The sequence below is a fragment of the Salarias fasciatus genome, chromosome 16, assembly GCF_902148845.1.
Source record: "Salarias fasciatus chromosome 16, fSalaFa1.1, whole genome shotgun sequence".
NCBI classification, from domain to species: domain Eukaryota; kingdom Metazoa; phylum Chordata; class Actinopteri; order Blenniiformes; family Blenniidae; genus Salarias; species Salarias fasciatus.
In genome coordinates, this window is record NC_043760.1 from 18,108,276 (window position 1) to 18,136,006 (window position 27,731).

A 27,731-nucleotide genomic window follows, 5' to 3' on the forward strand; every position below is an offset into this window, starting at 1 on the left:
TTTTTTTTTTAATTCTATATTTAATTATATCGTCACCACTGATGAGCTGTTTTGTTTCTTCTTGGTAAGACATTCTAGTTGATGACCAAGGTTTTTTGGCAAATGTTTGATGATTCTCCTCCTCCGAAGACAACCTCCCCCCCCACCCCCATACAGCATGTCAAGATTGTCACCCTCCGCAGTGCCGGTGGGCACGGCGGCGCTCGCCCCGCTCGCTGCCTCCTTCTGAGATAAATATGTGCAAATTCTTGTCTTAACAGCGAAACCTCCTGTTGGAGAAGGCAAAATTTGGCTCTGCCCCTTCAGCAGAGCTCACAAACTGTCAGTCAGTCAGTCTCTTCCGGCGCATGCCGAGCTACGCCGAGGGTCCGGAGCTATGCGAGGGGGGCTGGGCGAGAGTGGCGTTGCTGGGGGGTCCCGGCGTGGCCGCTGTCGGGGCAGCGGGAGGAGAACCGGTTTGAACCTGGGCCTGAAACTGGGCCATTTGTTCGGGGCTGGCCAGTGTCTTCAGCAGCGTGTTCTCCTGCTCCAGCTGGGAGTTGCGCTCGATCAGCTCCTTGATCTGCTCCTTGAGGACCTCCACCTCCTCACGCACAGCATACATCAGGTGACTCTTCACCAGGTCCTGAAACAGACAGCAGAGTGCCTTTATGATGAGACTCCAGGTATGCACATTGCTAAACACATCCTGAACCTATGTCCAGGGTTTCATAATGTCAGAAATTCACAGAATTAATTTTATCTCCCAAAACATGTGGAAAAAAATATGAAGAATTGCTAAACTTTCACCAAAGCGACAGAAAAGTCCTCCAACCATTTCTGTCCTGACCCTTTACGGGTCAGTCTCAGAAATTACACCAGTGAACACGTCAACAGCTTATCTATCTTATCCTGGCATCAAAGCAGCAAGATATAACTGCAGTTCCAGAACTTCCACAAAATACAGAGCTTGGCTTCTCCAGTAAGAAAATGAATCAATTTGCAAAAGGTGCTGAATTAGCAGCGAGTGGAGTCTTTAAACTGATATTCCTGAGTCATCCTCAGGCTCAGTTGGAAGGTTAGCTGGCTCCTGAAGGCACTCCAGCCAAATTAAATGCACGTGTCACAAATTTGGAAAACCTATACTGATTAAATTAATTCGACAGTAGCATCAGAATATTTAAGGGACAGATACAGCTGAAATAACCAAATGGAGACAAACATTCAACAAAATAGATTAAAAGTGACTGTTTTTATGTTTGAGTCTTAACATGCCCAAAAACATTTAAAAAAGTTAGAACATCCCACAATGGGAAAATGAAAGGGAGTGTGCTGTTTATTTATTGAAAATCTCAGCTCAGTTATTTAAACTTTATTGAAAATGAAGCAGGGAGCGGGGGACAAGTTTCAAAGTTTTACGTCATCACGTGGCCCACGTTTCAGCGTCAGCCAATCAGAGGCCGAGATATTTATAACCGGGCGTGTAAGCCTGCAGTTTGCCTAGCAACCGACCTGACAGCGGCAACAACAGAAACCGTGAGACAACAAAAAGCCCGCAGGCTTTACCGGGAAAAACGCGATGAAGCCCCATAATTCTTTTATTAAACGGATTTGCTACTTATTAAAGCAGTTACTGATAATAAAAGCATCGTGACAGTGCCTCAAGTTGGACTCAGCCGTCGGTTTATTTTTTTTTAAGGTTTTAATAGTCGAATCTTCAATCAAGAAGCAGCACTTTCACTTCAGCAATGAAAAAAAGTGGAGTTGTATCTTGAAAAACATGGCTGTTATGGGACAATACACAGATTATTGAGGGAATCTAATTCCAACTGTGTCTGGATGACCGAAACAAAGGAGGAAAACTCACCATTGCTTGCTCAATCTTGTTGTCTATGGCCACGACGCTGGCTCCCGACGAGCTGCAAGACAGGACAGGAGAAATGAACACCTTTCACTCCACTCGGTGGTCGTAACGCTACAAAAAAACATATACGAATGAATAAATAAATAAATAAATAAATAAATGATGGAGGAGAGGAGGAGAAATCTGCTTCCGATTTCCTCTCAGCAGATCGGGGCAGCTAACGGCTGCCTGAAGGAGTTCGAGCCCACGCTGTCCGCTGTAGCACCGCGCCGCAGCCCTGCAACACAATCTGGACCGTTTTCCTTTTTCTTTTTTTTTTTTTTTTTTTTACCTATTGTCGAGCTGGACGGGCGAGCTCTCCGCGCTCAACAACGACGACAGAAACGAGATGGAGAAATTTCTCAGCTGGCAGACGCCTAGATCCATAGCCACGGTGTAGCAGGGCGGATTCATGCTGTTCATGGCTTCCCGGTGATCAAACAGCCCCCGTGTCCTGAATCCAACGCCTCCCGGAGACGCATCAAAATCCGCCAAAAAAAAAAAAGAGGCTGTGCACCGACCGCAGCGGCACAGATACAGTCCAAGGTCAGCTCATCTCGGAGGTACGCTCAAATCTGCAGCTCGGGACGAGCCCGCATAATTTATCCTGCGACACAGTGTGGAGCCGGGCCCGGATTGGCCCGGGAGCGGCCGATCTGAATAATCCATGCAGGCCCGCCCCCACCTGCGGCTCAGCTGACACTCATCTGCATAACATATGCAGAGAGGAGGTGGATGGAACCGGGGAGAACCGGATGGCAAAGAAAGAAGAAAGAGCTCCAGGACTGGAATGGAAAACAGGCCGAGGAAGGCTGACATTTAGGACTGTTAAATTACTGCGACAGTCCACATTAATCAGAGCACGTCTGAATGAGGGAAGTGGCAGCTACCAGAGCTGCAGGAATTCAACACGAATCCCAAACTTTAAAGTTTGATCGTTCTCAGACAAACAAGTCTTTTCCAACTCGATGGAAGTCAGGGGAATCCTAACTTCAGTGACTGTCGCTTAAACATATGACAGAAGATCAGCTCTCAATAACAAAAGTGCCAAGCAGGACAAACATTTGTCTGTACTTAAATTAAATATATATATTTTTTAACATCTTTTTACCCCTACCCCCACATTTCCACACATCTGTACTTCTACCACTCTACAGTTCACAACATCAGCTAACTTTGCTTCACATCTCAAAGGCTTATATCTTTGAGTCAGCCTATGAGGATGTTACACTGTAACATCCTCATGTAACAGTTACAGTGACCCAAACAAGATGATCTACTCAGGTATTTATGTGGGGAAGTCAAAGCACTACAGAGCTCACACTAATACAACATTCCGGTTCAAGTGTAGTCTGGGAGTCTGTGTTTTGACTTTCCCTGGTTTCACTCACTATGCTTATGTCTACTTTCTCCAGGTTTTCTGCCCACTGTCTGAAAACACGTGTTTGAGGATAACTGGTAGTTCTGAGTGATTTACATGCTTTAACCCAAACTCAGCTGGTGCTGCCTACAGCCCCATAGGAGATGGATGGCTGCATAAAACAAAAACAAAGACAAGATAGTAGCGAATTCCAATGACTTAACCCCCCCCCCCCCCCCCCCCCCCAAGCCCAGCTGAGTGTGAAGCAGATAGTACTGGTACTATAAAGAAGTATTTAGAGTAGCCGTAATTTAATGAGAAGTCTTAAGAGTCTAGTTAAATTAGTTGCTACATGTTTACTGTGCTTGATCAGTGGTTTTTATTGAATTAAGACTTTTACAAGCTCATAACGTTTATATATGTTCTCTTAAATAATCCAGCTAGGGATGTGATAATTTTCTAAATGGCCCACTACAGTATTACCGCTATAATTATATAGTCAAAACAAGTGTACCCCAGATGTTGATTATAATTCCTCCTAAAATACCAGCATTCAGCACAACCTACAGCTATAAAACACAGAAAATATGAGGCTTGGATTAATGCATACTATAAGGCCAACATAAATCATACAAAATGCAAGTATCATTACATTAACAACATGGTTTATTACATAGTTTTATCAACAGAAATGAGGCTGGTCGGCTTTAATATCATCTTGTGTATGCATATGTTGCCTCTGTGTGGCCAAGTGCAGTACTGCAGGACTGAGAAGCAACATTAAGTGAAGGAATCCCAGTTTAGAGAGAAAGAAAAGACTAACAGTCAAGGAAAAATTATAGTGTTCAGCTAAACTGTTGAACTATGAGCCAGAGCTGTCATGTGTGAGACTGTAAATAGAGACAATAGGCAGGTGGACATCTGTCAACACAACGGCAGCCACATTTCATAAAATAGCCCTGAGCTGTTTCTCAGTCAAGTAGTTGGTAACGCCGTTTTCAGTCAAATGTCGCAAACACTTTCTGTGTATTTCACATATTAGCAAATTACAGTATCCATGCTGACTGAAACTTTTTCGCACCCCAATACGCCTGCAGAGCATTTAATATATGGGAGTATCTTCGTCCCACTACACCGACTCCTCCGCAGAGACATTTCTCCCTCAGACGTCCACAAAACAACACCCTCTCCCACACCTCCCTACGCTCTGTGAAAGTCACACTCACACATTCCACGCACGCCCAAAACCTCGAAATGCTCATGCACACTCTGCGGGCCAGACAACGCTCAGCTTCCCAGGCTCCCGATGAAGACCGTTCAGGTCAAACGCCTGAAGTCAGATAGAAATCAGTAGCACTCAGGGCTCGACTTAAGTCAGTGTTTTTTCTGTGCATTTTCCCCCAGGGAAATAGGATTGAAACTGTTAATTTTAAAGATCATAGCAGACGATTATCCTACAGACTGAATTAATGAAGAACTGTCCAAGTCACTTGAGGGGCAAAAGTCACTTTTAAAATGATTCTTTATGTTAATTGAGGTATCAGAGGCCCAAGCAAAGCCTCCTGTGCTGGTGATGGCAGCCTCTGCTCACCTCAGACACCAGTCAGTACCATAAGCACGTATGAAGCAGTGAGCCCTCTAAATAAAACGCTTTAAGCCGCGTTCATCTCTTCCGGTCTCGTCTTTGACTGGAAGGAGGTTCAGCCAATTATCTGCACCCAAATAGCCAGTACGAGCAGCCCTGGAGTAAACCCACGTGTAAAGACTGTCAGAGGAGCCTGTTTCCGGTGGCATCTGGCCAGGGAGTGGATTGGACATTGTTCCAAGAAAAGGTGCTTTAAAAAGCTCCATGGTCAAGAACAAGATTTGCATGTTAAAGCAAAGCACTGGAAGACTTCAGACACTCAGTATCTTCTTATTGTGATCGAGGTGTGTAATCAGCAAGTCTGGAAGTAGACACGTTCAATGTGCCAATCAAATAATATATTGTGCTAAAGGAAAGTCTCTAAACAAATCAGGCCAGTGACACACTGGCGTAACTTAAGAGATCAATGACCCAAACAAAATTGAACTTAGTGCTGGTTCTTATGCATAACGTCAGATTAGTTCCAGGACCCAGAAACCCTGGACTGGATAAAGCGGTTTTGAAGACTGACGAGTGGATATTGATAAAACTTTGCCCTTAACAATATACAATTGAACTGAACCAGAACAACATGCATTTTATCACTACGCAGTTAGAAATGCCTCTTAATACAAAGCTTTCAACCACATCAGAACTGTAACCAAATAATTAAAGTGATTTAACTTAACAGCAGGACTGCAGCAAGGCAGTTGCAATGCGCCACATAAACACCACACAGGTGCATGCAATATTTAACAGCGTTTCCTCCTTTTAACTTTTTTTTTTTTTTTTTTACCTCTCACAGTTTTGTTGCAGAAAACCTCACTAACTCAAGCACTCCACTAAAGCTGTCATCACAAATCAGTCCCAAACAGGACCCGAGAAAAAGAGCTGAAAGGCTTTTCTTGCAAAACAAACATACTGTGGGCTGCTATGTATATACTGCTGCAGAAATAGGAAAGGTCTTTTGAAATGATGCACCAGATGGACAAACGTGATACGAAAAATGCTGAAAAAGTTGACCAAATATGGCGATTAAAAGCAGCAACCTAAAAAGAAACACGCTGTGGGTTTCATTACTCACAGTCATCTGGAGATATGAGCAAAACACAGGCATTCACACGGCAGATGTACTACAATGTCTGCACATTTACACACACTGGACTGCACATCAACACCCCCGACCCACACTTTATTCACTATTCTTACATTTCAAAAAAAAAAAAAAAAACCTAGAAGCGAAGGGAACCCCTGAAGCCATACATGTGTGCACAGAAAGGACAATATAGCCGTGCAGCCTTTTGTTTGCAGCTGCTGTAGTGATTGGCTCAGCCGGTACTACAGTGCACCGGCTCCTTGGGGAATCCCTCTCTCTATTTTACCTTTTGAGATGCTGCTCCAGCTCCCAGAACAAAAGCTTCATTGCCATCTCGTCATGGCCCTGCACTCGTATCCCCCGCACTCTCATGGAGCCGCCTGTCAGTGGGAGCGCGCACGCTCCGGAGTGCCACAGCGGTGTGTCCCGAAAAGTCTTTGTTTGGGGGCTCTCTAACAGCCCTCGTTTCTTCTTAAACGCAGCCAACAGATCTGGGTCGAGCCCGCTGTGTGCATTAAAGCTTGCCGCTGCACGGTGAATTAAAAGGCAGGAGCGTGCCGGGTTACAGTGATTGCATGAGTGTGCTCCTCATTTTTCCCTCGATGCAATCCATTTGTGTTTTGAATGGCTGGCTAGTGGAGTGAATTAGTGGATAGAGGCAGTTTGCTAGGCGGGTGGTGACGTGTGATCATGTGATGCTCGAGTTATATAAACCATCAACAGAGATTAGCATGTGGCCCAACGATTTCCCTGCACCTACACAAGTCCTCTGCCCTCTGGACTTAACAGCCTAACGGTCTCCAAAGAATTCTTTATGGTCACCGATATTTGAGTATGACGAGATACAAAATGGTAAAAATAAAAAACTGTCCTAAATGACAAAGTTGAGGAAAATTACCCACACAGGTTTTCACATTTTTCTTGTGACGCTCACTCAGAAGACAGTCATCACACTGTTTGGTCTTACTGTCAGATCTGCAAAAGCAGCCCAAACATGCGTCCCGGTTCAATTGGCACTTTGAGAGAGTCATAATTTTCCTTGTGAGTTTGCATGCCGGTGCTCTGCGTGATCGACAAGAGGGACCCGGGAGCTCCAGGGTCTTATCTTGTCATTCCTCATTGAAAGGTAGCTTTAAGATGGCTTAGTGCTCCAGCACACAGGAAACACAACATGCACTCGCAGGGCCTCTGCTGGCTTAGAGACGGCCGGCCGAGGGACAACAGGTTAAGGATGAGCACAATCCGGGGGATTTCACTTGTCCTAACAGACTGGATGTGTTGGGGTGAGTCAGTAGCACATGACTCCTGGGTGGGTTGCACAGCATTATCACAGCAGGTTTGTTAACCTACTATATTCTGAGTGTGAGGTTAAGAACCTGACATCAAACACTGACCTCTCAATACTTCCCATTATATAAGGACATTAGAGTCTCTTGTAGGGTCAGTGTCTTCCTGTCTAAAGTTCTGTAAGCGTACAGTTATTGCGCAGATACAAAAATTTAGCTACAGACATGTTGGACGAGAAGGGAAAAAAAAAACAAACTAAATACACAGAACACAAATCACACTAGTCTAGTGGATATTACAGTGTGATAGTCAGAACCGCCAGGTGTTTCTTGATAACTCTCATAGGTAATGATGAATGCATGTCAGTAGGTTTCTCAAAATAGATAAAATACTGACTGCAGAGCCATATCCCTGCCCCAGACAACATGGTGAAAGTTCAACAAAAGTACATCGACATCACTGTGAGTTCTCTGCAGTTTTTTTCTTTACTTCAGACATGAGGAAAAACCTAAATTTGAAGCCTAAATTCCACAACATTAACTTTTCTCAACATGTCTGAGAAGTCGTCTGCAGCTTTATCATCCGATCGCCACCCTTAACTTGAACAATAACCACAAAAGTTCAGGAGTTTGAACAACAACAACAACAACAACATACATGATGCGTGTAACCACCCTGTGTGCGATATATGGGCGAATCTGTTGAGATAAACGTGAATGATTACAGAAGCTTGTTCCAGATACATAACAGAGCCATATTAATAACAGGATTCAGAAGAGAAAAGAGCTGCCAAACGTTAATTTGTTAACATTTTTTTTTTTTCTCCAATCAAATTGGTAATGGAGCAGAGGCCTGGCATGACCCAGCAATGAGAAAGGAGACCTATTCAAATGTTATATTGTAAAGGCTTTTTTTTTGGCTGAGCAGTAGTTTGATAGTAGAGAGCACACACAGACTTTACCAGTAAGCCCTGGCTGTGGTTTTTCCATAGTCACACTCTGACTCACTCACTCAGTGGCTCTCTGTCATTCTCCATAGTCAGAGGGTCAGGGAGGAATGATGAGTGGTCATTTTGGCCTTCACACGTAAGGGAGACAGGTGCTATTGGAGCATTTGGGCTGACAGCAGCAAGTCCTTAGTTCCCACTCTGCACTAAACTCACGCATACAGCGGGGAGAGGCAGAGACAGAGAAGGAGAGTGTGAGAGCGAGTCGGCCTGGGACATCAGGGCTAGAATGGCCCAGATTCATCGCCTCAGTATTTGTGCTGTCTCAATGAGTCATGCACTGAGTGAATACAGTGAAGAGAAGTGCACACAGATATGCCTCTTCCAATCTAGCCTGTCGAATTGAATGCAGTATTGTTAGGCGGAGTTCACATGAAGGCCAGTAAAGCTATCGCAGCAGACACGTTTGAATTTTTTTGAGGAATTCATGCAGCCTTGACGTCACTCCGGAAGAACCTTGGTCACAGTTCTGCACTCGTTGTGACTTGTTGTCGTGAAGTGACCTCTGACTTCCAGGTCACGTCACGGTCCCACCACTGCTGGAAACCCCTTCAGTCCTGCAGACAGGCAGCTCCACATTCGGCGTTATGGGTTTGAATATTTGAAAATTTACTCTCAAGGTTCCCACAAAACAAAGTGAACATTTAGCATGTAACGGAGCAGGATAACACATCCCGGATCGATCTTAATGACAACAAGTTCGTATAAAGCGACTGAAGTTAACTATAACGCATTGTGCATTTGTGCTCTAAAGGGAAACATATTTGGCTAATTTGGATGCAGTCTGTGAAGATGTAGAGAACTCATGGCCAGCTCTGTAAATCACTGGCTCAGCGTGGCTCTGACTGATTCACGGTTCCTGGACAATGCTCGCCTTTCTATCTGGAGCAACCCAGCATTCTTCCCCTGGAGCACAATGTATATAATTGACAGAAGTTACGTCATGTTGCACAGAGAGGATTCAGCCAGACAGAAAGTTGCCACACATAATGAAGTAAGACTCGCTTATTTATTTACTGCAAGTCGCGTCGCATGTTCACTTATTTGCGTGGATCGCACGTATGCAATGATGTTACGTGACATCCATATGGATGATTTAAGAGTGAAGAAATTAAACAAACTGAGAACGTCTGCAGTGAGCTGCTCAGCTATTGCTGTGTATTATTTGATGAGTGATGCAAAAATAACAAATCGCTTCCCCCCCACTGACGGAAAGATCATCCCGTTTCAGAATAGACTCCAAACTTCCCCCTCGGTCTCATCCAACACCCCCACAAGATCCAAGTTACATAACTTGTGATGGGTGTGTGAGCAGCAGGTTTGAATAATGTGGAGTGAAACCTGGCATTAAAAGGATTAGCAGCCAAAGAACACAGCGCGCTTTGAGTCCAGACAACAAAAGGCGGGAATAATGCTAACGGCAGCAATAAGAGACGAGAGGAAAACGGGTTTGAGGCACACTGTGGAGCCTGTGCCTCCTGATCAGAGAACCATTACAGACTCACAACCGAGCTGCTTTCTGCACAGCAGGATGAACAAACTAAATTATGAGACAATGCAGAGAAACTTTAGCAGAGAGGCTAAATTAAAAACCTCAGCACTTCAGCAGGTCGTCGAGGCTGAAAGGATGATGAGCGACAGATTCCACTTTGGTTATTGCTATTTTGTTTGTCTCCCTTTCCAATGCCAAACGACAAAACGTGATTACTGTTAATCTAGTAAGGTCAGGAAATCAATGGTCTCCATCAATTAAAACTATGTCTATCTTAAGTTCAGCTAAGAACTTACAAATTGCCGATAAAATCTATGAAAGTGAAACAGCAGCACCCAGAGAACACTTGCACGTGTACTGAGAGCTGCTTTCCAAACAGCCTCAGTCTGGTTGATTAACGTTCAGCAGGGCGTCCATGGCAGCGTTCACACTGTCACAAGTGGACTGCACAAACACAGCAATCACACCAAACCCAATATTCAACAAACAAATAGGATTTACAATAGGCTTATTGTTGTTTTTAACTTAAATTTATATTATAGTTAAAAAAAAAAGATCATGATCAACAATTGTGCCTTTTTTAAAATGAAAAAAGTATTATATTGACTTATAAATAATGAGAAATGAAAGCAATTTTACTTTTGGTTCTTCAAAGAAATCTCTCAAATTCAGATGAGACGTTTGAAACACTTTGAATATTGTTCTTAAATATGTAAAAATCTCCACAAAGCAAAGCCATAACCAGACTGTAAAAGACTGGTCATTTATTTCCTATTTTCCTCTCGCTGACGTCTCCTATCTTATCTTTGGGAGTATGTGGAGGGAGGATAAATTACTCGCAGTGGCATCTGGGCCACAGAGCTTTACAACACAAACACCTGCTACACTGTGTGAAAGTGTGTTTGCGTTGGCCGGCGGGAGGCTGTTTCTTTCCCTTTTTCTGCAACACCCTGCTGCAGAGTGACTCATTAGTGTGTCTCATGCTCTACTCCTCATTTCAACAGACCTCTTCCCAAAGTATTCAGCACTTCCCTCAGCCACAACAGCCACGGCAGCAGGAGGATGTACAAAGCATTTTGTGACTGGGTATCGGCAGTCAAGAGTTATTTTTAGTTCTTTATTTATAAGGCAAGTGAAAATAAAAAAAAAAATGTTGTGATCGTATTTTAGAGGATTAAATGATTACAGTTAATGACAGGATCACGGTTTCCTTGCAGCGTCTGAATTCGGGAAGGACCAGTCAAACGGAACGACTGAAAAAGACAAAGGATGGATCTGTCATGGATCCGGTGGGAAACTGAATAGGCTCCTGTCAATGCTGTCTTGTTTGTGCACACATCTTTGTAAATCTATTTCATAGATTGTCTTCAGGTTCTCTCAAACCCTGCAAAAAAAAAACAAAAAAAAAGGTTCACAATTGATTGTATCACAATGAAAGGAATAATGGTCTTGTTCTGTTGTTGGAAGGTCACACCGAGTTCATCAAATCAATAAGTGCTGTAAGGAGGCCACATTCCCTGACCCACTTCAAGAGAGCGCAAGTGAAGACAAGAGGATGGAGCAGTGAGGGGATTGACTATGGAAGTCTCCACCGTCACACGGCCTAAACCTCTGACGACAGCAGAGCTATCATAAGCATGGCTTAGTGCAGACACGGCAGCAGACTCCAGCTTCCTGCGGGGTTTTTAATAGCGGGAACACAAAAGCACGCAGTCCCTTCCATCTTCATGTCGCTATCCGGCATGACAGAGAGTTCTCTGCTTTCAGAGTGCCGTGCTTTACATCTACACGCCTATATGAGCAAATTAAGGTCACATGCCAACTGGTAACTCCTAACGAGATATTTTCATCATGATTATGAGACTGCAATGTGAGACTGTGGAGCTGATGGAGTCGCAGTGCCAATCAATGCCCAATAACCACTTAGTTGAGATTCAGTGCGTCTCTTCTGACAAGGCAAGCGGCAGTACACTGAATAAATCATAAGTTTGACACCCAGTCTTCATCCGAGAAGGTCGCATCATGGAGGCAATGGACAGAAAAGTACGCTGCGATGGTGTGAGTCACGGCCGCATTTCAAAACATGAGCAACACATTTCGTGCAGCTTTGAGAGCCCCTCTGTGTGTTTTGACAGGACGTGTTCAGGAACAATGCGAGATTCAGAAGCAGCAGGAGCTTAATGCATAACGCCTGTACCCACACACACACACACACTGAGCACAGGAAAAAGGAGAAGGCCTTGGTGTTTGGCTTTAATGTAGTTTGTGACGTACGCCCAAGGAAGGGGCAATGAAACGGTCAGATCTTCAGTCCTATCACCACAGCAAGGAATTGCGTGTAACTCGCTCAAATATAGTGTCACACTTCTACAATCATAAAGTTCAAACAAGGTGAAATTAGATCTAGGAAATGCAGACAACACAATTTGAATGGGATCTTAGTTCACAAGATCCAGAATCAAGAGTCCAACCAGAGGCTGCTTTGACCATCTTCTTCATCCTATCAAGTGCTGAAATAAAATAAGTGGACCTAATATTTTGGAGTTTACATCTAAACAGCTTGTGACAATGGATGACAGTGATCTATACTGCCATCTACTGGTGACAATTAGGAACTAATGTGCAACTAATTTAAAAAAAGCTTAAAAAGTCAATATTAGGGCTCATATTGTAAAAGATTTATTGATTGAATTGTGAAATGTGTCACTTTGGTTTGTTATAGAGTGGATGTTCACGCAATGTTGCTGATACCATCAGGGTAGAAAATCCCTGTGCAATTATAATACAACACATTCATAATGCAGAAGGAGCAGCTAAAATGACATGCTTTTCACAGATTCCTGTTATTTAGGGTCAATGTCTGAAAGAGAACTCCCACCCAACGTTGTCAACCCACTTTTATTGGTGTGATATCCTGCTTTCAGCGTGGTCTTTTGCAAACATCTGCACTGACTGGATAATCCTAGGATCAATAAAGTCAATCTCAGCCATCCATCCAAGCTAAGAAAGAAAAAAAAAACACTTAATTTAAGTCAAGTGAGTTTTTAACATTTCTTCAATATAATGTCTAATTTCCAAGTTTCTTATCAACTTAAAATACAGCATAGAAATTTCTTCCTCCAACTTCTCAACCCAGCGGCACTCAGAATGACTGGATAAACACAAAGCGCTGCTGACTCAGACGCCGAGCGACGCTGTGAGCCAGCACCGTGACGCAGCATCACTTCAGGCTTCACCTCCAGCTTCACCTCATGTCCTTCAACATCTCTAAATTCAAAACGGAGCGGTCTTGTGTTTTGGCTGACGAACAGCACATCCCGCTTGAGGCACTGGCACCATGCATGTATCAGCTGGTGCACACTGCCACCTAGTGGTGAACACTGAAGCCAAGAATATATTTGAAGACCAGTGTTTCAGTCAAGTGATCTTTTGGTAAAGCTGATAGCAAAGGAACCCATCAGTGTTAGCTGCTACTCTGCATGTAAATATTTCCACAACACTTGATTATTAACAGTTTTTGTCTCTGCAGGAGAGATAATGTGGAAAAACAGCAAGGAAAAGTGTGTATTTGACAGCAGGTCAGTATGTTCCTGTCCTTTTCCATCAGTACAGATTTAACTTTACAATGTGTCGACAGTGGAATGCAGTACAGCAACAAAGCGGCTAAAGACTGAAAGGCCGTTTCCCATTTGGCTGTCTGAATGTTCTATGTACGAGAAAAACATTTCACATGTAGAACACTTGAATGAGGACTGGAGTTATGTTTAGCGCTAATCTCTACTTAAACACACCACTGTGACCCAGACAGCTCAGGAAATCAGACATCTGTTTTTACTCACACTCGGTCTATTAAAGTTCACCGACTTTGCTTTCCTTCACACCAATCATTGCTAATTTTGTTCTTTGAAAGACATTTGATTGTCCATCATTCATGTGTCTGTGTTATTCTGTAATAAATAATGCCTCCATTCATCAAATTTTCAAAAAGGCCAAGTAATATCTCAGAAATTGAATTATAAATGATTAAAAAAAAGGTCAGTCATAATTAGCAAAGGCCAGTTCAGAAAGTCAAGACTCAAACTACCTTTCTTTATATAAAAAAAGCTCTGAATGTACAGCTCAGCTGCACCACTTCCTCGCTGCTCGGCAGCACCGGGGAGCAGGATGAGAGAAGATGTGCTTCAGTACTCCCAACAGTCATTTCTGGCCTTGGCGAATTCACTGCGGTCCAAACTAAAAATGGCCTTCAATTCGCCAAACACAAAACATGCAGTATGACGATGAGTCTGCTGTACGTGGGCAGTTCACAGCTTGGCAGCCAGCAGGGGGTGGTGCAGCACTGTCTGAGGAGCTGGAAATAAATGGCCTGCAGGAAGACTGTGGTTGGTGCGATGCTTCTTGTGAAAAGGAAATAATTTGACCATGTTTGGCAGATAAGAGAAAAGTTTGAAACTGTCTGCTATAGAGATGTGAAGCATCGAGGCAATAACGGGAATTTACATGTTGAGAATATTGAACTGTGAAGTGGAAAGATCAGGCAGGCTGTTTTGACTGATTAATGATTTGGATGGTTTATGCACTGCGGGAGAGTTATGAAAACACATTCACTTACATTTCAGTGAAGAAATAAACATATCGCTTATGAAGCTCAAAGAACATTCTGAAATCTGCTTGGGTGGCACTCGAAATGAATCCTGTATGGAAGAGCTTTAAGGACAAGACACAGACGTGATGAAGAGCAGAGTGTCTGTGGGCTTTATCCAAGAGAGAAGAGAAAGCAGCTGCAGAGACCATTGAGAGAAAATGATTAAAAAAAAAAAAAAAAGAAAAGAGAAAATTTAACCCCCTCCCTCCAGCAGCCTTGCTCATTCAGCCACAGAGCATTGAGAAGGGGATTAGCTCACACAAAGCGGGAGTGAATGAGCAGCAAACCCGATGGGAAAAGACACTCACCAGCTAAAACTCTCACGTCACCACAGCCCAGCACAACGGCTGAAACCATCAGGACTCCATTAACCTGCATGAAGCGGCTCAAACGACTGCAGCTACTATTATTTATAGATGAAACATTTTTTAACCAAGCTTAATGTTTAGCCCCACCTCCAATGTGTAGATGGCCACGTCTTTAGACATCAGTGTTTACTTATTTTTTGGTTAGGAGTGCACATACACCAATGTGTGATTCCCAAAGGACTCTTCAAAAAAGTCTACATTTAATACACTATTTTTACAGCCTGAAAATTAAAAACTAAAGCAATATCAACTAATTTGGATTTGTCTGATGTCCTCTCATACAAAAATAATGGGAAATGTCCAAATATCACGTTGCAAAATTTGTTGCAAAACAAAACTGGCAGATTTTAAATGCCAAATAATTTCTTCAAACAATCTCAAATCCTGTCTGCCAAAGTCTTTCTCTTCAATGTAGGACAGGCCTGTTGCTTCTCAGAAAACAACATATCTGCAGCCTTCGCGTTTACTTTGGTGCTAATGCTACTTTGACAAGCGATGCCCACACCTGCAGCTCACCGGGGCGTCTCTCTGGCATTAAGCCTGCTGATCTTAGAGAGTCATCTCCAGAGGACCAATAAAGCAGCTGCTATTACCGAACTTTATTAGTTAATATCTTCTTTGTCGTCTGAGTTTTTCCAATGAAAGGGCTTGTTGCAACACCTGGCAGGCCAGTGTTGACCCGCACACCGTATGTTTGGCAGCACTTATCTGCACACTTGTGTTTAGATGGTGGCCATTCTGCATTTGAGATAAATTGAACTCTTTGATAGACTACAGCTAATGAAGCCTTTCAGTCGTTTGACATCCACTTACGTTAAAAGCAATTTTATCTGCACCTATCGAGGAGGTTCTGTTTAAACCGGGAGAGCTAATTCACACAGACGATGACTTAACGCCTCCATCCGACAGCGACTTCATATTCAGGTTCAGAGAGGAGACAGAGCAGACAGGAAAAACACCCAACTGAAGAACAAAAAGCATCAGATGATGCCAAACAAGAAATCCTTAACGCTGAGGGCAAAGTCATCCAAAGTGTGTGTGTGTGTGCGTGTGTGTGTGTGTGCACGTGTGTCAGAATTCCTGGAGCTGACTGGACATTGTTGGGGCTGCAGGAATGCCGGCCATGATTCAGCACATTGCCTGCATGTTTAGGGGTCGCCGGTGGGGGAGGATGACAGCGTCGGCCCACTAAACCCTGACAATACCAACGTGTGGCAGAAGATGAAACCTCATTTAACGCCTCTTAGTGTCATACGGACGACATTTTATTGTGTTACAGTGAAATAACTCAATACAAGTTCTCTCTACAAGCTCTCAGTGACACCCTGAATTAAGGAGTTGTTGAGGAGTTTCAGCTTCACTACCGACCATCGTCAGCCCAGGGATCATCGAAGTGAGGTCAAAAAGCTGCAGCGCCGCTCTTCTCCACTTAATCTCAAACTGAGCCAACAAACTACCTTCAAATATTTACTTAGCATCAGATGATGTCAGGTCCGTGTCAGCAAGCAGGAGATAAGCTTGGATTGTGAGGAGCCGTGGCATTCATTTAATGTGAAACAGACTCAATCTGGTTTTCAGGGTGGAGCAGGGCTCCCCTTGGTAAGAGTGGGGGGGGGGGGGGGGGGGGGGGGGGGGGGGGGGTCAGAGGGATGCCGATGATCTAGCATAAATTTTTCATTTTTATTTTTGAGAACAAGTCATGATGAACTGAAAGGTGAAACTAAATTTTTTTTTTGTTTATCAAAACATACATCTATGGGACTGAATTTCCTGTAACTGAAATTTTTATATTGATTATTAAATAAACTGTGTGGTACACTTTGAAATATTCTGTAAGTTTTTCATTGGTTTGCATGTTTTCAAAGATTATCTAATACAACAGGCATTGCACAATCTGCTATCTTCCGGTTAAAGTCAGACATGTACATCGACTTGTTCCTTATAAATTCAGCATAAACTGGAGTGAAAAAAAAAAACATTGAGCAAAGCTGCTGGTGAAAATCTCAGTGCATTAGGAATGCACATTTCTTTTTTGGGGGGGGGGATGCAGAGTATACGTGATGATAATGTCAATATTTCCCAAAATAAATAAACAAATAAATAGTCATTATGATGTCTACATAAAGACAAACTGCTGGTGCAAAATACAGTGAAACGTCCAAAAAAAACTTCTCCAATAGCTGCTGCATTATGAATGTTTTTACAAATTCATACACAGCTAATATCTTACAGACCTAAAGACACTCAACTCTGAAATTACTGAATGGAAGAATCAATGAGAATAATATTTAAGCATCAATGTAACTTCCTCTGGCTGACATGTATATATATATATATATAAATAAAAAAAAAAAAAGATGAAAGAAAGCAAACAGCAGGAGGCGGTTTCATCAAGGTTAGACTATCATGGGAAAGTGCGAGTGCGGTGGAGTGTGTGTTCAGGTTGGGAGGCCAGTTTTCTCATAGATGAAAGGCACACTAAAAACACAATCCATTATCATCCATTACAGGCCATTAGTTTTCCCACTGCACTCTTAAGTGAAACAATCCTGTTTATTGATGGAAAAATAAACCATCAGCAAGAAGGGGGCTGAGATGGACTAAATCAATGGTGCATCTGCGCGGAGCGTACCAATGAGCAGCAGGAGAGACGGAGCTGCAGGGCCGATCTGCAGGGAGACCAGCGGTTTACGTTAACCTCTTCTGCACAGAAACCTATCTCCTCATTTAGTTTCCTTTTCCCCCCCACACCTCATTCATGCTTTTGCCGCCTGGCTTAAAAAGACATAGTAAATATTCAGCAGTGCGTAGCGAGTGCGTCTGTGTCTGGTTGCTGCGCTGCTGTGTTCTGGTGCTCTCTGGCTCGGTCTGCGTGGTAACGATGGGGGAGGTGTCAGCAGCATGACAAACAACAATCGCTGTTTACTTTTAGCGAAACACTTCAGCGACGGGCAAACCAAGGCGCCGTGTTAAAAAGGGCCATGGCTGACCGTCACGATGAACCCGGTGCCTTTCTTAGTAAGTGGTGAAATCCCGCTGCTTTTAAACAGCCCCATTACCGATGCATTAACTTCATCCAGGCGCGGCGGTTTAACAGTAATGTCTTGGCATTCGTGAGGCTTGTTAAGATCTCACAGAGATGTGAAAAAAAGGCTGATTAAAACTTCTTACGCCAGCAGTTAATTTTATCAAGTACCTTATCTTCACATCTCACTTTATATTGACTTAAAAAAAAAAAAAAAGCCTTCAAAGGAAGGGAATATCTGATTCTCTCTCCTACTGCCTTAATATTGACTTCTTAACTGCACTTTAAAATGTAATCATATTTCACAGAATGGATTTTTATTTCAGTTATCTTAAATATAGTCTTTGAGGACAATGATAATTATAATTACAGTTGCGCTCTCATTTAGGCAAAACACAACAAGAGATCATTTCCCAAAACAATTCGATTTTCTCATCTCAGGACAGAGACTTAACTTCAGGATGAGTGTGAATCTGTTGCTTGGACTTTGAGTTATTCAAAAACAAACCGTGGCTTGTATTTTTACTCCAATCAGTTTAAACCACTGATGTTGATACACATCTGTAGTTCCTGTAACGCTGCTAACTTTTGGAGATTTTTGCTGATTATGCAGCCACTAAAATATATCTCATTCATGCTAAAGTAGATGTTCACAACATCCAGCAAAATCAATATCCGGCAGTCCAACACACAATCACGAGTCCTTAGTTGTCTCTGTGTGACTAAAAGAGGATTTTCAGTTACTTATGAACACTTCGACTGTGGGCAAAACCAGTGAAAAAATAAAGTGGCCACTAAGACCAACTAAGAATTGGCCAATAGGTAGAATCTCTCATTGAAGTCTAACGTTAAGACAACAGAACAAATCATCTGGACAACAGGGGTTGAATTCATGCAAAAAAAAAAAAAAAAAAAAGTTTCGCAAAGCATAGAATGAAGCAGCAAATTGTAAAAAAAAAAAAGGAGGAGGTACCACATATGTATGCATCCTTAAAGAAATATTTGTACAATCAGGGTTAATTATGTTTGTACCACTCAGCCATGAACAATAGATCAATTTTGCTTGTTTCACAGAAATTCCCAATCAAGTGTTTCCTCAGTGATGTCGGATCAGGACGCTCCCCTCAGAGGACAGATATTAGAACATCAATGACAGCTGGAGGGATTTGTTGATGCTAGCAGTGAATATTACTCCTAATTAATTTTATCATCACCGTGACTACATGATTGCTGTCCTGTGAGCGCCAGAGAACTCGCTCACAGCTTTCCCACATGACAGACCCAACGTTTGTGTTCACTTTAGACAACTGTCTGTCACATCCTAAACCGTTCCAGACAGCTCGACAGGAGCGATTTACGAAATCACCTTTCGTCCGTTATAGTTTGACAACCAATAGTCGTCGCTACAGAGCCACAACGCAACAGCCAGCCTGGTGCTAGCCGCGTTGAGGCCAGCTGTGATGAAATCACCAAGAGCGTTTATCTGAAAACCGATGAAGACGATGATGAAATGGTTTTCGCAACGCACAAAACACATAACGATGATTAACTTTAAACCCAGTGAGATTTTCACATGGTTTTTCAGCATTTAGGATGAATTAACGAGTCTCAATTTAAATTTTTGTTCATTTTGGTTGGACGTGTGCCATTTTCTCGAGACGTTTTCTAAAGAGAAAACAGGTCTGGGATAATCAACACTACGAAGTTTTCCATGTAGATGTACAGCTACAAACTGACACGGGGGGGAGGGTTTGACCAAAGCTGGAGCTGTGAGCGTCTCTGCTCGATCTGGTTCCATCTGGCCCGGCCTGCTCGGTGGTCTAAACCAGCTTCAGCAGACTTCGCTAAGTAGGGGTTGGGTCGGCTTGGGTCACTTCCGCTGCGCGTTGTGAATTTTGGGGATCTCGCTGATCTCCACACAATGAGCGACAGGCCCAGCACATAGCGGCTCCCTGCACTGCCAGGGGCAAGATTACATTCAAAACAGCCAGCGGCAGAGATAGCCATCACGCTGCCAGCCAGCCCACATTCCCCTGAGCTTTCACATACTGAAACACACACACACACACACACACTTGGATTGTGCTCGGACCACCAATAGCTCCTCATTTGGGGAAAAACGGAAAAAAAAAAAAAGCAGGCCTTCTCAGACCATTGTGTTGGCACAACAGCGGCTTCAGCAAAAACCCTTTTTTTGTCCTTTTTTTGCTGTGCCTGTTTTAACTTCCCCCACAATGCAATGCACGATTCCCAGCACCACACAGGCTAGTCAAATGACAGCAAGAGCACTCTCACCAGGTCTCCAGACACACAGTCCAAAACACTGTCAGCCAAAAAAAAGTGCACATTTGTTTAACTAATAAAAACAAATACGTTTAGCCAAATGCACAAAACTCCCCTCTGTCTTTTCCATCCATTTGTTACATCTGATACAACATGGGACAAAAACACAAAGATGCTGCTAAATTAAATAGAGATTATTTTGCCAGGGTCACAAATTGAATCTTTAACATCTTGTCATCATAAGTCACAACACTTAATTCCCTTTTAACATCACATCACAAAAGGGAAAAGTAACTCTAAGTCTTAACTTAGTTTTCACAAAATGCCTTAAAATGTCTTATCATTACACTGTAACTACAGATATAAAACATTCTTCTAATTTGTTAAGTATTTCCAATATAAATAAAGTTTTTAATTACATGGACTCCTTTAAATGACACTGAAACTGTGGATAACTATAACAACGCTATAGAAATTTACCTATATCAAGGAAAGTTAAATTAAACATGAGATAGTTTTTAGGCCAACACTGGATCCCCCTGGATGCCTCAACTAAAAGATCCTTAGAATCATTACAGCTAAACTCATTTAACGCTTCAGTATTGTCACCTATTCTACTCAAGACCTTTCTTGGAGCGTACCTTCATGAATACTATGAAGTGACACATCAACAAGAGATGTTACCTGCTGCGACTGAGTTCTCAGTTTAATTCATGAAAATTTTAATCAGTAACAGTAACCGACAAGTCTGAAAAAAAGAAAAACAAATATTTGGCCAAAGTTGCAGTTAAGCAGTTTAAGTGATGTCCATGAAAATACTGTGTGTTAAAAGGAATTTAATCCTAACCTTCAACAACTACACTGGATCGTAAATGTCCATGAAATTCCATGTACTTGACAAGGAGCAGTATACTCTGGAGGACAACACTAAAGATATCCCGTTCACTTAGAGGCTTTTACCTTTAACTAAGTTAGATGGAAGCATATTCTGCGAGGTCATAGTCACGATGTGCTGCAGTTTCTCCTCCGATCATGAGAGCTTCTCCAGGTAAACAATTTTCACTCGCCATGGAGAGGAGGGGGGCTTCCAAGTAACTGAGCTGAAGCTTCAACTAGTGGACAGCGGCTGCATATAAAGTAATACTGAATGAATAACGCACCAGCAAACTGCTATTTCTAGTGACAACTTAAGAGAGGGGCAGACATTTAATCGTTTAGCTGAATCACTGATATCAACCCCAATATTTACATGCAGGAAAGTTCTAAACCGGCTGCAAAGGCCACTTTACTGGTGTCACAATAAGGGGCTTGTTAAAAACCATCAAAATCTACATGTGTATCATGTTGTACAATATCTTGAGGACAGTAAGAGTTAAAAACTTTCCTTGACTCATTCTTAGTAAACAAAAATGATGGAAAGAAAAGTTATTGGTGCTTTGCTTTAAGTCCAGCTTCTCCTAAATTAAGTAGGCCAGTGGATTCTATAAACCAGCCTCGGCACACATCAGCAGACTCTTCTCAGAATTTCAAACAAGATCTAAATAAAACTGTCCGAAACTACACGCTAATGTAGCGTACAAAGAGCTGCATGACACCAATATAGTGCACCCAGAATATTTAGAATTTCTTGTGTTGCTGTAAAACCGTTGGGGCGTCAGTCTACATGGCCATTAATGGCCAATAAGCCGGTGCAGTCAATCAGCAGCAGTCTGACACAGACAGAACACACACCCATCCCAAACACATCTCATTAATGGCTTGTCAGCACAGCAACTGACACCCTCCCTCATTCAGAGGCTCCCTCTCACACGCGGAGAGAAACACATGAACCGATACTGTAAAGAGAGCCTGCTGTTTTACAGCTGTGCCTTGGGAGGTGATTTATGAGGGCGGGCAAACCCGCACATTAAAACCTTTAAATATGTTGGCAGGAGCAACACAGAAGGCCACGGGAATCGTACAGCCGCCGATACGACACACAGATCCTCCCCTGAAGCCACAGGTAAATGGAAATACGTTTAGTAGAACTGCAGTCCCTAATTAGATTTAAGTAAATATGGTGAAATGGAGGTCAGGGAAGCAAGCTCGTGTGCAGACACTGGCTGGTGAGATTGCACGGCTGTCACCATCGTGGGTTCCTAACAAGGCCCTTAACCCCAAACTGCCCACATTGCCTCAGGAAAGGCACCTGGCAAATTATGCCAAATAAAACATGTGGATCACATGATCCATGGTGGCAACTCCCAAAGGAAGCAGCCAAACGACATAGGCATTGTTGGTTGTGTGCCGATTTCAGATCTCAACTAGAATTACTTCGTTTATTCTAACTAAAGGTTGTACACAAAGTGGGAATATTTTCAAACCTGTCACTTGATTGAAATGATATAAACGATAACAGACAAAAGAGCTGATCTAGTAATCCTTTCACTACAACATGACAAACTTTGACTGTGCTGCGATTTTTAGTTCAGAACTTCATATTATAACAAAAATGGTAAAAGTTGTGTTATCCTATCACACCTACTGCCATAAATCAGACTGTGGTGCAGCTAGAAATAAAAAAAAAGCACCATATGCTAAAACATTCACAAGTGATGTTTGAACTGAACTGTCATCAGTCATGATGTGAGAGTAACACTTATGAGTGAAGCACCTTCACTGAAGAGATGCCTGGCCTCTCTGAGGGTAATGAGCTGTCAAAAAGCCATTTAGAGGCTTTGTGTGACATTTATCTCAAGTTTGTACAATGGGATTTAATTTACATATGGATCCAACCTCCAACTTAAAGAAAAGAAAAAAGCTCGCCATTGGAAATCAGTGACGATGATAAATTTTCAACAGACACTGCCACGCACCACTCCATCCATGGCAGCAGGAAAACAACACAAACCTGACCTAAGAGTGTGAGTCACAGAAACCATCTTCTCGTTTGTAAAGAGGGCTTCGGTTTGGCGTGAACGCCGCTGATTATCAGAGACAATAATCCACCTGATCCCACATAGATCTCACATTCCTTGGAGTTAAAACTCATGTGATATTAGAAGTCATCCTTCACTATCCATTTGACTGATCCGTACACAGGCAGAAATAGAAAAAAAAATTATTTCTCCTTTCATATTCTCATCCACTCAACTTCTTTCTCCTCTGATTAACACAAAATAAAGCTAAAAGCCAACACTGAAGTCACTCGAGTACTACATTTTTTCAGTCAGGAAAAAGGGCTTAGGATTGTTAGGAGTGACTGAAATATGAACAATTTCTTGCTGCTGCAGGGTGATTAAAATTCCTGTCCAGCCTCAAAATTAGTTCTTAAAACTTACTTTGAGGACATTCCAAAGGATTTTCAGTTTTCAGCAGACAGGGAGAACAAAATCAATAGCCTTAGAGTGAGGTTAAAAAAAAAAGAAAAGAGTTATGCACTTTTCTTTTCAAGTAAACAAATTACCAAATATTCCTCATCACTTCATCAAAAGATAGAAAAGGGTAAATTGCCATGTGTTTAATACAATACAGCTTATATAAATTCTATCCAACGTAACTTGTCTTAATCTATTGCTGATTAAATAATCACAACTGTTGCTTTGATTCCTCGTTTTCAAAAACAAAATGTGCTGAGAGAGTGTGGAGTGAACTGTGCAGCCAGCAGAAATTGTGCCCTGTAAGGCAGACAGCCGGGATCTGAGCAGGCAAGGTAAAATGTCGAATCACTGAAGCCACTTGATAGAGACAAGGGACGTCACATCCAGCTGAGCCTGCTCTGTGTCCCGCTGACAGATGACAGACAGAATACAGCAGACTGGTTGCTAGCGGCCGGCTATCTGGGAAAACAATAACACTTTTCTTCCTTCATCTGCTGCAGCAGCCAGTGAAGTCATTCAGCGCCGAAAGGATTCGGAGCACTTAGTTACACTACACACATTCAACAGAGATGATTTTCTGCAGTTTACGTTCGCTACCTACTCAAAACATAAAACAGTTTTCAAAACAAAGAGTAAAAAAATGAGGGGAATAAGGTCTCTTACCCATCTTCTTCTCCATCTACAGTCTTGAGGCCGGCTGGTGCAGTTAAGGCACTGGCGGTGGCGCTGTTGCCCTCAGTTTCCAGACCCTGGCCAGAGTTGGATCCAGATCCAGCCTCCACGCCGGCAAGCTTGGGCAACCCCAGCAAAGCAGACTGATGCTGGAGGAGCAGCCGCTGAGCATCCTGCAGCTGGGTGGTGGTGAAGTTGGGCAAACTAGCATAGAGGGCACTGGCCTGGGCAGCATGAGCCAGGGCCTGGGCACTGCTGTGGTCCTGGGTCAAGCTTCCTGAAGAGGCTTGGCTGTGGGGAATGCCTTGTGCAGGCATCCGACCACTGTTCCCAGTGTTGTGAGCTTGGGGTTGGGGCTGATGATCGCTCTGGACGTTGGGAGGAGGCACGCCTGATGCAGAGGTTTGGCTCTGGTGGACCGTAGTGGGCAGCTGTGCGCTCAAGCTCGGGTTTTGGATTTGAGTCGGCAGTGACTGTGGCTTCTGCTGCTGACAATCCAGATGACTTGGATGGCTCTGAGGCTGCTGGCCATGACCTGCCACACCCACATGAGAAGGCATGCTGGGGGCCTGAGAGTGAAGAAGTGTCTGTGGCTGCTGATGACCTCCCATCATCTGGTTAGCTCCATTAGGTTGTCCAGAAGGTGCTGATCCAATTTGGTTGGCCAGAGGTTGAGAAGCAGCAGCAGCAGCAGCCTGGGGCATGCCTTGCTGTGGCTGTGTGTACTCGGTGGGCCTCATCTGTACTGGGGTTGCTTGAGGGGTAGCAGATGCTTGCTGTGGCAGAGTGGCATAGCCCAGCTTCTGATGCTGCACACCCACGAGACCCGGTGAGGAGGCTGGGGGCTGATTAGCGACTGCCTGCGCGTAGGTGAGATGCTGTTGGGGCCCAGCAGATGTAGGAAGTCCAACGGTGGTCTGGTGGCCTGGCACAACTCCAGGCTGGTGAATGTTTGTGGGAGCAGAGGGGGCAACAGTAGTCTTCACATGAGGATGGTTGATATCCTGGGTGTGCATGTGAGATTGTGTCTGTGATGCCCCTATGCTCGAGCTACTAGGAAGAATTCCTTGAAAGCCCTGAGGAGGGGAGGCATAATCCTGGGCATGCTGGGGCACATGAGGTGCACCGACCTCTCCACTGCACACAGTCTCGATGTAATGGCTCAACGTACTCATGGTACTACTCACTGAACTACCACTTGTGCTTTCCCTCTCTGAAGCCCCAGCAAAGCTCTCAGAGACAAACTGACGGGTGTTGAGAGATGCAGTATCAGATGCAGATGAACTGGGGGCAGGAGCTGGGGTCTCTTTGTCATAGAATTCGGTGCAAGTCCATCTGCCTTTCTTAAAGGGCTCAGAGCTAGAGTCCAGCTTCACCACCCTGAAGCGAGAGCTGGTTGTAGTAGCTGCAGGTGCTGGAGCTGGGGCAGGCATGGTGGGAGCAGATGATACAGGAACTGTGGCCACAGCTGTAACGGGAGCATTCGCAGGCTGCAACACAGCTGATCCAATTCTGCCTTGGATCCCACTGGGGAGTCCCATTCCTCCAGAGGCACTAACAGCAGCAGCAGCAGCAGTTGTGGTAGTCATGGTGATGTTTGAGTTAATGTTTTGGTGTTGCTGGATCATGCTGACATTAGCGGCGGTCATAAGGTTACCTCCAGTTGAAACAGCACCACCTGCCCCTCCGCTGCCCCCACTGCCGCTTATCACATTGAGAGGAAAGCCACCACTGCTGCTGCTAGCACTCGTGCTGATCCCCCCTCTCACAGGCACATTGGCAGAGCTCAACATATTCACATTACTAACACTGCTGGTCTGGGGATTAACTATGCTAACTGTAGTGCCCGTAGCAGAGCTGTGCATTCCAGGGACAGAACCTGGGGCAACAATCCCCGGCTGAGCAACAACACTTGAAGGGGCAGCCTGGGAAACATTCTCTTGAGGGCCCCCCATATTAGAAGGCATTTTCTGGGTGACAGAGGGTAAAGCTCCAGTGGTGATGGTAGATGGAGTGGTCCCAGGCCCGGAGGACATAGAGTAGGCCTGGCCATGGTTGGGATGATGAGGGTGTTGATGGTGATGATGCACAGTCCCATTCACCATGGTTCCACCTTGCTGTTTTGTCTGGTTCAGGGTGTGGGGGTGTGAGGGCTGGTTGGGCGAGACAGCTCCGGGGGTCTCAGCCTCGTGGAAATTATTTAGAGTCTCCTCTGAAGAACTTCTTTCTGCCCCAACGATATCGTTAGCTCGGGAGAGAGACACATCCAGGATCTCAGAGGATGACAGATCTTCCGTGTGAGACTCATCCAAGTCGTCGTAGCTCTCCGTGTCTTCTGCAATACTGTTATTGGTACTAACAGATATCTGTGCAGGAGTCACACTTGTGATCTGGAAACCGCTCTTCTTTTTAATCTGAGCTCCACTCGGCTGTGCGGGCTGGGGCTGGGGATGTAGATTCAGGCTGTGAGGATGATGGGGACCCGGGGAGGAGGAACCAGCAGGAGGCTGGCACTGAATCAGCAGGGAGGACTGATAATCATCGGCTGAGACGTGGCTGTTGTTGACCACCGGGTTTGCCGGTGTTGACAGTGCCGAGCCGCTCCCGCTGCCGGTGTTGCTGCCCCTTCTGTGAAAGACAGCCGGATGCGCCATCTTTCTAACACTGCCAGAGTCTCCTGCAGGGTCCGGATGATGCATTTCGAGAAGATCCGGGCGGTACTTGGTCTCTGACAGTATGCAATAAGGTTGCAGCTCGTTAAGGGCGCCGTCTTGACAAGACTATGTTTCACAGACGATCAAAAAATAAACAATTGAACCAAGCGCGTGGCGGCTGTTCTCAAATATCAGGCGAAGTTGTGCCAATATTTACAGCCTCTCATGCACGACTTACTGTGATCCTGTGAGAGGCAGCGAGGCAGAGGGAGCTAGCCAGCTAACGTCAGCTGATTGTACTTCGCCGGTTAACTAGCACTGTTATCCGTCTGCGCCTTTAATAAACATAAGCTGGCATTATGTGTGTTTTGTAACGAGACGCCTTGCTGCAGTAAAACCACGCACTAAGAGCCGAACAGCTGCTCGGTAAGTTATCGGTGTATTAAAGGCTAGCCTGACAGAGGAGTATCGTCGGCTAGCTAGCTGCCAGTCTCCATCACCGGCTAGCTAAACACAGACTACAGCGAGGCGTTTAAACTGCTCAGTTTTTCCTCCAAGAAAACAAAATCAAAGAAGCAACCTTATATCCGCTGAACGGCGATGTGAAAGCGAACACGATCACTCAACAGCTGCGCACAAAGGTTAAATCCATCTCACTGGATCCCGGTTTTGCTCCTGGTTTTGCTGTATCACTGGTCCTCCCAGGCGGTAGCGTCGTTCAGTATGTAGCCTCCTGCACCGCTGCTGTGGCTCTGTGCTGTGTGACGGGACCGGAGGGGAGGGCTGCTCCGTAATATGGCGACCGCGCATGGTCTCTGCTGCCAGACATAAAGCAGTCTGGGAGAGGCGGCACGAACCCAACATCAACAGCTCCGAGAGGGGCCGGAAAGAGCCGAGCGAATGGAAGCTATGAGCCGGAAAGAGCCGAGCACAGAGAGTCCAGAGCCGGAAAGAGCCGAGTGAAGGGAGACCGCAGAC

General features: G+C 44.2%; 1 protein-coding gene across 4 annotated transcripts; it reads right to left on the reverse strand.

Annotated features, from left to right (window-relative positions):
* tsc22d1 (TSC22 domain family, member 1) lies at positions 1–27,562 on the reverse strand. Of its 4 annotated transcripts, XM_030111501.1 has the most exons (4): positions 27,159–27,562; positions 24,091–27,088; positions 1,847–1,898; positions 1–625 (listed from the first exon to the last, which is right to left on the reverse strand). In XM_030111501.1, the coding sequence occupies exons 2-4, from the start codon at positions 26,796–26,798 to the stop codon at positions 356–358; spliced, it is 3,030 nt and encodes a 1,009-aa protein (XP_029967361.1). In that variant the 5' UTR covers positions 26,799–27,088; positions 27,159–27,562; the 3' UTR covers positions 1–355. The 4 variants fall into 4 exon arrangements, with proteins under 4 accessions (XP_029967361.1, XP_029967360.1, XP_029967363.1 ...); XM_030111500.1 differs by having other exon boundaries at positions 24,091–27,562; XM_030111503.1 differs by lacking the exons at positions 24,091–27,088; positions 27,159–27,562 and adding an exon at positions 6,249–6,697.
* Positions 27,563–27,731: the final 169 nt, after the last annotated feature.

Coding starts and splice junctions, on each gene's coding strand:
- tsc22d1 (XM_030111501.1), bottom strand. CDS start 26,798: ATGCATCATCCGGACCCTGCAGGAGACTCTGGCAGTGTTAGAAAGATG. Junction 1,899..24,090: donor GTAGATGGAGAAGAAGATGG/GTAAGAGACCTT, acceptor CCTGTCTTGCAG/CTCGTCGGGAGCCAGCGTCG. Junction 626..1,846: donor ACAAGATTGAGCAAGCAATG/GTGAGTTTTCCT, acceptor TGTCTGTTTCAG/GACCTGGTGAAGAGTCACCT.